The sequence below is a fragment of the Emys orbicularis genome, chromosome 14, assembly GCF_028017835.1.
Source record: "Emys orbicularis isolate rEmyOrb1 chromosome 14, rEmyOrb1.hap1, whole genome shotgun sequence".
Taxonomy (NCBI): Eukaryota; Metazoa; Chordata; order Testudines; family Emydidae; genus Emys; species Emys orbicularis.
In genome coordinates this window covers 19,321,179-19,333,923 of record NC_088696.1, presented here as the reverse complement: position 1 = coordinate 19,333,923, position 12,745 = coordinate 19,321,179, and the positions used below count along the sequence as shown (strand labels likewise).

The window sequence follows — 12,745 nt, the reverse complement described above, 5'->3', positions numbered from 1 at the left end:
GCAATCCGGCTCTGAATTTGTATAAACTCCCTCTCATCTACTCAGGTTAGCCTCATCTAAAAATGGCCAAACGCCATAAAACTTTAAGCATAGATCGTATCCATGGATTTAACCTCTTTAAAAACCTTTTGCACATTTTCATTTCTTTCTTTCTTTTTATGTAAGGGGGATTTATTGCATGTGTCTGACAACTTTGCAAAAACAAACTACTGGAGCACTGACATCTGAAAAAAATAGAAGGCACATTCAAATTACAGATTTTCAATGCAGGTTGAGCTTCTCTATGAGAAAACCAGTACAATTCTTGGCTTTATTTAAGCAAAGCTCTGTAGAGCAGGAGAGAATGGCTAGTTTCTCTTTCCTGTTCCATGTAAAAGATGAAGTCCCTGAGGTTTACTCGAGTTATTTTCTGTCGCGCATACTGTCTGGATGAAGGAGCCCCAAAACCAGCCTGATTTCCACTGGTCATGCCCAAAACCTGTAAGAGAAATAAAGACCATGAATGCTCTACAGCAAAACCAAGATTCTTTTCACTTTCAGGTTATATGGATTTAACGTTGGATTTTTTTTTAGTGTCCTAAATTGATAACTATGAGCCTAACCCTTACACATGTCAGAAACTTTACGGCTGTGAGTAAAGCTATCCACATGCATTCATGTTTATGAGATTGGGCCCTCCCTGTTTATGCAAAACACAAATTCATCTCTAGTTAACTCCATTTAAGTCCGTCAAGTTACATAAGAGAAATACTTAACTCATTAAATGTCAAAAGTCTTTTTCGAAGCTAGCTTAGCAGCTTCAGGTCATCATAGAGGGCTGGTGTGTAAGTCTGAACCATGTTCCCAGTTCTTTGTACCCAGGACTGGAAGAATGTGCTGGATGTATATCAACATGTGGCTAGTGTGATTACTCTAGTAGCTGACTGGGTGGGCAGTTGAGTCTGGACTAGACTCTGATACTCTCCTCTGGGCTGCACCAACACAGGCCCAAGGTGATGAGAGACTGAAGCAATTTTGCTAGAGGGCACAATCAATCCTCAGCTGGTAGACGGACAAAATTAAACAGGTGAAAAACCTGGCATGAGAGGAAGCCTCAGGCAGTATGAGGTAGTGCAGACAAGCATTGGTAAAAACATTTTCGAAGCCAAGTTAAATAGTTTCTGCACCTAACTAGTCCAGGGCTAGCTGGCCCTCTGTGCAGAGATGAGTTTCATTCACTATACCGGCCCCAATTACTGATCTTAAAACCAGAGCACTAAATTCTCAAGATCTAAGAACTAAGTCCACAATTTATAGCCCCTTTAGAATGTTGTTGGTTCTAGAATGGAAAGCCTGCTACACCGGAACATCGAGGATTTTTCCATTTAGGAGACCACTGTTGGTTTGTACAACTTTTCATTGCTTCCAGGTGATTTTTAACAAAGAAAAATATTAAATAACTTAGAAAATAAGGATTTGAAATATCTAAAATATTTTGAAAAACTTCTAGAATGTTTTTGAAGAGTTCTAGACGGTTTCGAAACCCAAAACTTACCAGGATTCATCCATTCTTCAAAATGCTCCCAGGGTTTTTTTTTTAGAAGATAAAAAGTTTAATATTCAAGGATCTTTATTGTAGCACATTATAAAACATTTACTTATATGCAACTCTAGTCCTGAAGAGGAAAAATACAGTACATTCTGAATAGGGCACAGAGTGGCTGATTTCTTCATTGCCTTTCTCTTCACTTGCCTTGAGAGAGAGACTCTCACTTTCATGACTATACTGCTCATGAGTTATTTCTCCTCTGTCCAGTTATTAAAGGTCCCCAACCTTTTTATGGCCAGTAGCACATTCATGTTTTCAGAAGAGTGGACAGCCCATTACTCTAGCTGTTTCAAGTCACCCTTTGCATTGTGACCAGCATCACCAGGACCAGCTCTAGGCACCAGCAAACCAAGCACATGCTTGGGGCAGCACAATTTCAGGGGCGGCATTCCGGACAATTTTTTTTTTTTCCCTTCGGCAGTTGCGCTCCCAGAGGTTTTTTTTGCTTGGGGTGGCAAAAACCCTAGAGCCTGCCCTGAGCATCACGTGAGCATCTATTTTTACTGTACCACGTATGTGACAGCAATATCCACGTGATAAATTGCAGAACTATATGAAGAAGTGCATGTATCATGCACCTTCTGATGGCCTCTCACCTGCACTCTGATCACTCAGCTGTTTCTGCCAGTGCCATTGTCATTATTCCAAAACTCCAAAAAGCCAACTTTTTTTCTAAGTAACCTGACTCAGACATGTTTTCCTCCTTTTCCCCTCCTACAAATTACGCTGGCCTGATGTCCAGCACAGTTAATGCTGGACCCGTGACAGACTTATTTCTGAGGAAATGAAACTATTCCAAACTCATGCTGACAATACTTTTATACTATCATAGCATGTCCGTTTAGACACATATTGCAACTGTAAAGTATTAATAGAATGAAACAATCCAATTTTCTCATTTCTTCATAGAAAGCTTGCTTTCAAAAAAAAAAAAAAAAGCAGGCAAATTCTGTTATTTTTTAATAGTCTGAAAACCACTGTAGCAAATAAGTACTACGTGTTCACTGGCCAAAGTGGCTGGAATGAAGATGAAATAAATCACCCTTGTTACATTTATTTTCTGAAATACTTAATTTTTTGTTGGAAAGATCATAATTTTTTTTATAGCTGGTAGAGTAAAAGTGACATTTGTAACCTGAAAGCCAGGTTTGTGTTTTCATAATAGCCCCGGTATTGTAAGACACTCAGCTATCCAATACCATTTTGTGATTTGGTTTTACAATGCGGATTTTTATGAACAATTTTAGAACAAAGAGTGCATTTAAATCGACAGCACACAAACCTGTCAATGTAATCCCTAATTTAGAATGACACCAATTTCTGTTTGGTATCACACTGTACTTAAAATCATTCTGCAGTGCTCCATATGGCAAAAACATACACTATTAATTGCCACAGATTTTTAAAATTATTTACAAGAATGCAAACACAGTTAAAACTAATTGTCGAGCATAGTAGGATTGAAGTAATGCATATCTGACCCCAAAAAAACCCAACACATTTTTATCAGTGTGATAGATTTTTCATTAATAAGCTCTGCGTTGCCTGTATCCATAGCAACTAATAAAGGAGTCACAAAGATAAAAGCTCTAATAAAAAACATAAATGGCTAGAAATTGTTTACAACCTTTATTTCATAGCTCACCACATTCAAGCTATCACAGAATCATGCCCACTTCAATGTATATATCATGACTATTTTTTGTAAAGCAATGAACTACTGTTTTTAATGCAAAAGGGGCCTTTAGAAGGCAGCATTTAGACCAGGAAAATATTTACATTTCAGTTTGTTCTGCCCCTTCATTTAGAAAGGACATACAGAAATTGGCTATGGGCAACTTCATTTCTCTATCCCCTATTCCATTTTCTGTTGTCCAGCCTTGCTGCTCCATCCCACACTGGGTGTGTGTGTGTGTGTTATATTCACTTTTCAGGTTGCAAATCTCAGAGAATAAGACGACAGTACAGAGCAGTTGGCTTCTCCTCCGTTAGGCTCCACCCATGTTCTTTGTGCTTTGCCCATGCACAGGCTGACACTCAACGTGACACTCAAAAGTGAATTGAGTACCTTCATTTTGCAGTGGTGCACAGAGTAGAATGGGAAGGCTCAGGAAATCAAATACAGAAGCAAGCATTCAAAACATGGTACCATGTTATCTGCAGAGACTAGCTCACTGAAGTCAATAGGAATCTCTCTCTAGACTTCCACGGCCTTTTGCTCAGACCCCAGCAGTACAGCAGGGCAGATGGCTGTGTGTATATCTAGGTTTTTAATTATACTGTTGGATTGCCAAACTGTCTGAGACAGTGAGATTTGAACCTATGATCTAAAAGAGAGAAATGGCAGAAAAGGGTAACTCTGGTACTTTGGCCTGTTTAAGGGCACATTTGAGGCATTTTAAACTCATTTCCCATGTAATGCAGCATTTGGGACATATTTCTCAGTTTGTCTGCTGCATTTATGATTGTCTCCTATACAAAAACAGACATTTCAGGAGAAGTAGAACAAAAATGATGGAAATAAAATACTGTTCAAAGCTACACTAGACCACCAGATAAGCACAAAACATGTTCCAAAGAAACACACACTCAATGTGGATGTGACAGAATGTACAAAAACAGACAATTTTTCATTGACATTAATCCAAAACGACACCCACTATCACTGAGACAGAGAGTCAAAATACGCATTAAATTACAGTAACATCACCAGATGGACATTAAAAATAGGCTTAACTGCTCACAAAAAGTATGCTACTACCTTTAGCAAGCAGAATTGCCTAATTTACACATGTAACAAAGGATGTATTTTAAGTTATATAATAGAGGTTGCAATAGTTAGCCAATTAAAAAGTTACACATTTCCTCAAATCTGAAAAAAAAAATTTCAAGTTTTAAAAACGTTAAAGAACTGTGGAGCTATGCGGTGAGATTCTAGCTGGGAAATACAAAGACAAGGGCAAGTGCAGAAGACTGCATTTAATATTTTATCCATCCCTCCTTTACCAGAAAACAACTCAGTCTTGACATCTCTCCTTTGAACACAATCTTGAACTGAGGCTATTGCGTCTCTGTGACCCAGAGAAACAAGGCAATAACGATAAAACAGATCTACTAGTTTTCTTCCCAGGCTTCATGGCCTGTCCTTATGGCAGACTAACACTTCAAGCCAAGGTCCAGAAGTGGGAATCATGAAGTAACGCTTCAAAATAAAGCCAAGACACAGATGCCTGTGGCTCCTGGGGTTCCTAGTTGTCATGTCTGGGTAGGAGAGGGGCAAGGATGGTTGAGGTTCAGACTTCTCTATTTTGACACAGGAATGTAGCTTCAAAAGCAACAGGGCCTGGGTGGGGTGTATTGGAGGGGAGATGTTTGATAGAGGGGGAAGTGAATGGGGTGAAGATACAGGGAGTCTTGTCTCTCCAATTTCAATTAACTCAACTGAGAGATGGGGAAGAGGCATGTCTTATCTGGCTTTAAGAGTGAGAGGCCTTTGTGATCAGAGGGTAATCTTTGGGGAAAAATTTAGATAGTTGAAAGAGTGCACTGGAACAGATTAGAGCTATGCGGCAGAGGCACAATGCAACAGAATGAGCATGTTAGAGTATTGGGGGAAGTCACTGGAGAAATTGATTAGAGTTATATCAGCCCCGTAACTGATGGCAGATGGCAATCATTTGTAAATAAAGTCTGCAATTTAGGGGGTCTTGTTAAATCCTGCAACAAGATACAGTTATGGCAAAGAGGGTACTTCTCCATCTCCCCCATGTAAGATGAATGCAGCCATTTGCTTTGGATGTAGACCTTGCCACACTTCCTCATACCTTTGTCAACCCAAGATTTGATGACTCCACTTGAGACTACACCTTGGGACATTTGGGAACGTGATCTTTGCCCAGAGTGTAGCATAGTAACCAAAGTCTGAATTTGGAGGTCATAAAGGGACAGGTAAGTCTTCATGTAAAACAAATATTGCTACAGGAGCACTGTCACAAGGCAGGACTTCCAGGGCTGGCTTTAGGCCGATTCCCCAGAATCGGGCCCTGTGCCTAAGAGCCGAGTGAAGGACCCCCCGCCGCCGAAGTGCCGCCAAAGACCCGGACCGCCGCCGGGTATTCGAATCGGGCCCCGCAGGTCCTAAAGCCGGCCCTGAGGATTTCTCCCCAGCTTACTAAGGACTCACTGCCATGCGCACCATCTTTATGTAGTTTTATTGTCCAACTTAGGTCAAATCAACACAAACACAATTGCTCAATTCACCCTCGGTGACTGCCAGGGGTTTTTCCCCCTTTAGTTCTCAGGTTCATTCTGCGGCCCCTCCAAGGGACTCTCGCTGTCCTGCTGCTCCTGCTTCCCTGCCTCCCCCCCCCTCAAGGGACTCTGGCAGTCCTAGCTCTCCAGGAATCACTACTCCCAGGGAGCAGGCAGTGAAAGCCTCATGCCCATCTCTTTCCTAACAGGCCCTCAGTCTGAATCACCGAGGTGCCCCTGCTACCCCATCTGGGTCTCTATGTAACCCAGGTGCCCTCTTTTAAAGCTCAACTGGGGTCAGCTGACCAGTCACAGGTGCACTGGTCCTCTTAAAGGGACAGTGTCATCTTACGACAAGTACCCTCAACACAAAAGAGAGGGAGCTGCTGGCAAAAGCTTTTCCCAGAGGGCCCCTTGACTCTGGAACATGGTCCTAACACCTTGCTCTGCCAGAGCCCGGGTATGTTAGGCTCTCCTTTCTTTGGGGCATTTGAGGAGGGGATGAGATCAGGGTAGAACGGAGGGGCTTGCTAACTAGGGTAGCAGAGTGGGAATGAACTAGGATTATGTGGTTCTCCATGGATTTTAGCAGTTCAATGCATTTATTGATTATTGTTTTGTTTCAATATTAGGAGTCCCAAAGCCTGGGGAAGGAGATGGTAGTTGTATGCTTGAAAACATCTAAGTAAATAAAGATGTAGCAAGGTAAAGTGGACATATACGTACTGAGCTAGAGAGTGCAGGGAAGAATAGAGAAGTACAGAACTGTTGCGGCTTAGAGGCTACCGCAGGGAACTGGGAGTCAGGAGACCTAGATTCAAGTGCTCAATCTGCCTCTGGGTTACTGGGGACCTTGGGAAAGTAAAAAACAAACCCCCTCCTTTTTGCCTCGGTTTCCCCATCTGTAAAACTAGAATACCACCTTTGTGATTTTAGATCTGTGACTGAAAGGGGCTTTATAAATGCAAAGTAATTATTATTTATAATTAGCTGTCCCACATAATTTAGGGCTCAAATCAGCTCCCAATGAAGTTAATAGGAGTGGTTTCATTGATTCCAATGGGAGATGACTCAAGCTCTTAATTAGCATAACTAAAATGTGTAGTGATATGTAAAAAAATGACCTTTTAACAGCACCTCATAGATTAGCAGTACTGCATGAAACAATAAAATTGTGGCCAAACTCAATCCTACAAAAAGTCTTAATATGCATGATGTAGGGTCCTTACAAAAGATTTGTTTTCTAATACTATTCCTCACCAAAAGTCACCATTTAGCCTTTCGAATCAACAGCACTTATAAAATGGATTAAAGTTCATTATTTCTTTAGGAAGCCAGTGATTTTCATTTGCAAACATTTTTGGCTCATACTAGTTCAGTGCAACTGCTCCTAACTACTTGGTTCTGGCACGCGCTTGCTTGTTACAACCTTCTTTGATGCAAATACATCTCATTTCCCCTGGGCATATAAACACACACCTCACCCTGCAGTCAAACATCAGAAAAACTGATTTGCACGAGTATTTACAAGCGCCTTAAATACCAACACAATTGCAACATTTCACAGACAGCGTGCAGTAATTTTTAATGTCACGAAATAATGAGGAAGGTTAAGTAGACTGAGCCATGATGTTTAGAAAATTCTCTCATTAAATGAGATCCTTTCAATGGATATGATTCAGACCGAGAAAAAACTGGGCGGCCATTACAAGAAGAAAGCTTTCTGATGTTTCCTTGCCTTAATATATAGCTTTGTTTAACACAATATAGTACCATAATACAATGGAAACAGTCAGCTTTATAAAACTACTTCACCTCAAAAACTTCCAACTGGAAGAGACTGGCATTCACTACCAATTTGTCCACCTATCCTTTCTTGTAAGAGAGCATTACCCACAAAAACACAGCCTGATCTCTGGCAGAAATTGGTTATGCAACACTATTTCTAAAACAGAGAGTAACAACCTTGGGAGGAGCTCAGTGCATCAGTCTAGCTTTGCCTACTGAAGGGGATTAGCTCAGAATGCTCAACTGCCTGAGCACCAATATGTCATTCTCACAGAGGTATGAGTCCATTTGAAAAGTTTCAGTTCCCTACATCAATTTATCCACACGGTCCCATGCATAATTACGGTGGGCAAGAGATACTGAAGTTCTACCCACATAGCGATTTATCTTTGGGTTGTGCAAAGAAAGCGGCTTTCTGATGGCTACCATTCATTAATGAGAGAGACAAGGTGGGTGAGGTAATATCTTTTATTGGACCAACTTCTGTTGGTGAGAGAGACAAGCTTTTGAACCGACACAGAGCTCTTCAGGTCTGGCTTGTCTCTCCCACCAACAGAAGTTGCTCCAATAAGATGATGTTACTTCACCCACCTTGTCTCTCTAATGTCCTACTTGGCTACAACACTGCATGCATTCATTAATAACAACAGTCATTTGGCTGGTTACCTGGGACTCCACCTATAGCAGATGGCACCTTTATCGAAGTGGAACATGCTGGCTGTTAGGACTGTTCTCAAACAGCACTGCTCCCTAACATCATTAGTCACCAAGTCTTTATGTTATTATTAAAGGCATTTTTGTTCTTTTGTTGGCCTTCCATGGTAAATCCTCTGTTCGGATTTTGATCCTGACACAGTTGCAAGTTGTAAGGATCATGGTTTTTTTTTTTCCTTTCTGTGCCATGGGTTATAGCTTTTGGCATTACTGTTCCGGTGTCTACGTTAAGAACAAGCAAACTGGTTTCAGTAAAATGAGAACACACCCAAAGGAAAAACCAAATTAACTTTAGAGTCAGATCTCTTTGGAATTCTAGGTCTCCTCCACCTGTAGCCAGCACCACTTCACATACCCAAAGGAACTCCAAATGGTCCCCTTCCCACCATTCTCTATTTGGGCAGGTGGGAAGAGAGCTATTCACTCCCTCTGAAGAACATGTAGCTTGCAGACTGCACAGAACTGAAAGCCAAACGGGAGATATAGGCTGAAGGACTGTCCAAGGGTTAAGGAAGTGGGGACTCTCAAAGGTTCAGATAACCATCCAAAACTGCCTGGACCATATTTTCAAAACAAATGAAATACAACTGTGCTCCCAAAAGCAAAAATCTACATTTAAAAGACTTTTATGATTCCATAGTAAGACCATCAAAAGTCAGAAAATACTAAAATAAGATTGCCCACATAAACTTAACTATGCCCTCTTGTGCATTATGGTGCAGTCTTCAACTACATTTCTTAGATAATATAGAATAGACATACATTATATTCTGTTTACTATAATATGTGCTATTTTAATAAATATATTTTACCAACAGCTATAGATACATATATATATATATATATATGGCATTTGTAATGTAAAAACTTGTATATTAAACTAATTTCAAATCATCCAGTACATTTTATTGGAGTTACTGGGAAAATACTAGCAGAATATAGCTACACTTGACTGAGGTCACTAGACTTTACACTGACTTCCAGAGGGCTAGGAGAAAATACACCTTTTCATCTTTATTTGGCAACTTGTGTTTAAAGATCAGATGTTTTTATTTCACACTCACATAACACCTGGTTAATCACTACTAAACTACTTGGAACTAGCTACATTTATAATATTATTGTCCCAATCAAGCAGTCATTACCAATCATAATCATTTGTCTAAATCACTCTCTTAAGATTCATCCCAATAAAACAGGCATACTTCAAAGTAGCAGCATGCATGGTAAAAATAATTTACAATTATGTAGCACCTTTCATCCACAAATACTTGACACATTGTATACAGAGCACCATGGAAGCAACCTCTAAGGGAGAGGGCAGCAGTCAATAGTGAACAGCATGCTGCACAAGAATGAGGGAGGTGAAAGTTTATGCACTGACACAGGGGCAAACCCCTTAGTCTTATGAAATATATCATGGGCTCTTTAACACATACATATAGCCAACAGAGGTTCAAGATTTATGGGCTGGTCTGAAAAATCCACACAGTAAGCTGCCGGAACTCTACAAAACTGCCTTGAATCAGCAGAACAAAGCTCCTCCCACTGTCAGGAATCTTATTTCACAGAAAAGTTCACCTGCATGCAGGAAGGACTCACAGGCCACTAACTGAACAAGCAGCTGAGAATAGGACTGGAGAAACAATGCGTTCCCCTTCCAAGAATTCAGTCCATTGACATGAGCAGTAGTCATGGAAGCACCAGCAATAATCAGAGCCACCAGCTGTGACTCTTGATTCATGCCCTTCCTGGATGGCAAAGTAGATAACACCTAGCACTCCTGACAGAAGTTGTCAACACTTCCTTAGCTAAGGGGAATCTCCCCCACGCCCTCCTAAAACATGCAGCAATCCAACCAGTGCTAAAAAAACCCATCACTTGATGTTAAACAGGTCACAAACTATTGCCCAGTGCCTAATCTCATTCCTGCATGCAACTTAATCATGCTAGCAAAAAAACAGTCTCCAACATCATCTCAGACAACACGGATGATGTGCTAGAAGTATGTCAAAGATACTGAGTTCTACACCAAACAAACAGCACTAACTCCTGCCCTGCGCACTGGTGTGCAGAATTAGTGACTGCAGCACCCTGTTCCAATGATCCCTGGCCAGTGTAAGAGCCCCTCAGGGACTGTTACAAGCCAATGACACTTAGTAGCCATAAGCTAGCATAGGTGGCCCTGGGGACCAAACTGGCACTCAGCTTCACACAGCCCCAGAAATGTGGCACATCTTTGATACATCTGAGGACTCTGTTCCAATAGATGACAAAAACCTAGGTTCTGTTTTTAGCTCTGCCACAAAACTCCTATGTAACCTTGGAAATCACTTAACTCTATTCCTTGGTTATGTCATCTATGAAATGGGGGTAGGGATATTTGATGCTTGGCTTGTCATATAAGGTTTGATAAGTGCAGAGAATTATTAAGGTCAGTCAGTCAAAGTGAGAATAGAATTTTTGCCTCCTTCACATGTGAAAATTGGGCCTCTCTCTCTCTCTCTCTTTTTTCCTTCTTCAGATAAAAGCTGAATAAAACTATTTAGTTTTAAACTGTTCATTATCTTTCTGTATCCTTGACTCCACAGCTAGTATACCTTACAAATTTTATGTTTTAGATCCTCCCACTTCTTGCAAGGTGCTCAGTAGCTCCTAGGCCCTGTGGTCCCCAAATCTTTTCATCCATGTTGTTCACCAACTTGCTCTTCGTTGCAGGTATAGACCTTGCCATATAGTCTCAATCCACAGACATCTTGCAGCTACCACAACTCATTGCCTTACTTGGATTCCAATGAGTGATTTACCTGAGTAAGAACTTTAAGATTTGGAGCTGTATTCTTGTAGACATAATTATGTATAGAATAACCTCTTTATTCTGTTGTGTGTGTATGTGTGTGTATATATATATATATAAAACACACACACATTTCACCTGGAATGCTCCTCCTCCTATGCTTTGCAAATGTTTAATCAGGTGCTGCTCCCTTTGAAATACAGACCCTGCCAATTATTTTTTTGTTGTCGACATCAAGGCACTCTCTTTTACTCATCTTTCAACAGCAGTTTACACTCTAGCACAAATATTTTTGTATCCTTGCCCATCTTACTCCAGTCCAATCATGTTGCATATCCCTATACTTTCCATCACTGTGAGACAAAGAAGTTCAAAACAACTCTGGAGGAACTGTGATGGATCAGCCAACAGAGCAAATAGTCCCTAGAATCATATTTGATTCTCGTCTGATTTCTTTTCCTTGGGGTCATCCTTTATATTTGTTCAAAATCATTATCTGCATTTTGCATCTTTTGATTTTGGCTGGTCCTTCATTTTGTAATCTATATGATTTTGTGACTTATTCAACCAGAAACTTAGAACATTGGAACTGTTTTTGATATCAATATCTGGAATACTTATAAGAGCAGAATTTAAGTGTTTCAAACCTAATCAAGATATACCTAATTGCTAGCCAAGTAAGGACTATTTTTCTTTGCCTCTCCCTTTGGTAAAAACATGTTGAGCTGAAGAAATGTAGCGAATGGGATAGGACACCAGCTGGGTTCTGGGGGTGGGGGTGAGTATCTGGGCTAGGGGCTGGGCTCTGGGGAGGAGGAGGTTCGAGTGTATTGGCTCGGGGGTCCCACAGGTGGGCTCTGGGAGGGAGGGTTTGTGGGTTTTTGGGCCCCCTGGCTGGGCTCTAGGGAAGGGAAGGGAGCAGAGAAACGGGAACTGGGTTGTCAGCTCTACTCCTGGGGGAATTTTTGTGTGTCTGTATTGTTACAGACATACTTGCTGACTGGTATTTTGAAATAAATTATCAAAATAATTGAAACTGGCGTGATTATGTAGTATTATTTTGACAAATAAAATTTTCAGAATTTTAAAATATTGTGTGCAGAATTTTTAATATTTTGGTGCAGAATGCCCTCAGGAGTATCTGCACTGGGGAACCTTTAGTATGCAACAGCAGAGTCTACATGGATCAATTAATATGGATCATGTTAGTGCACTTTAGAAATCAAACCCCAGTATACATTAACTGCACCATGTAGACAAGCCCTAATTGTCTAGTCCTAATGGTTGTGAAGAAAACCTTACAAACGTGATCGAGTGTAGCTCAAAGCAAAATCTTCCTGACTCAGCAGATGGTGTCAAACAAAAGCCCTGAGAGGTGTGAACTGCCCTCATTCATCTCAACTGATTTTCAACTCTTAAGCCTAATTATGACACACTAAGAGAAAGATTTTCAAATAATTTTTTGTTATGCAACTGTATGCCTATTTTGAGCAGTCCTAGCAATTCTGTGCACAAATTAAATAATTTTTTGCACCAATGCCCAAATAAACAAAGGGGGAAAAAACAACAATGGAACTAGAAGTGCTTAGCATAAGTTTTTCCACTGA

At 40.6% G+C, this 12,745-nt stretch overlaps 1 protein-coding gene across 1 annotated transcript in view; it reads right to left on the bottom strand.

Annotated features, from left to right (window-relative positions):
• Positions 1 to 310: 310 nt before the first annotated feature.
• LOC135888686 (transcription initiation factor TFIID subunit 4-like) overlaps positions 311 to 12,745 on the bottom strand; it is a 207,145-nt gene continuing 194,710 nt past the window's right edge. The window contains exon 15 of the mRNA XM_065416440.1: positions 311 to 478. Within this exon, the coding sequence (XP_065272512.1) occupies positions 311 to 478 (168 nt within the window). The remainder of the gene's footprint in view (positions 479 to 12,745) is intronic.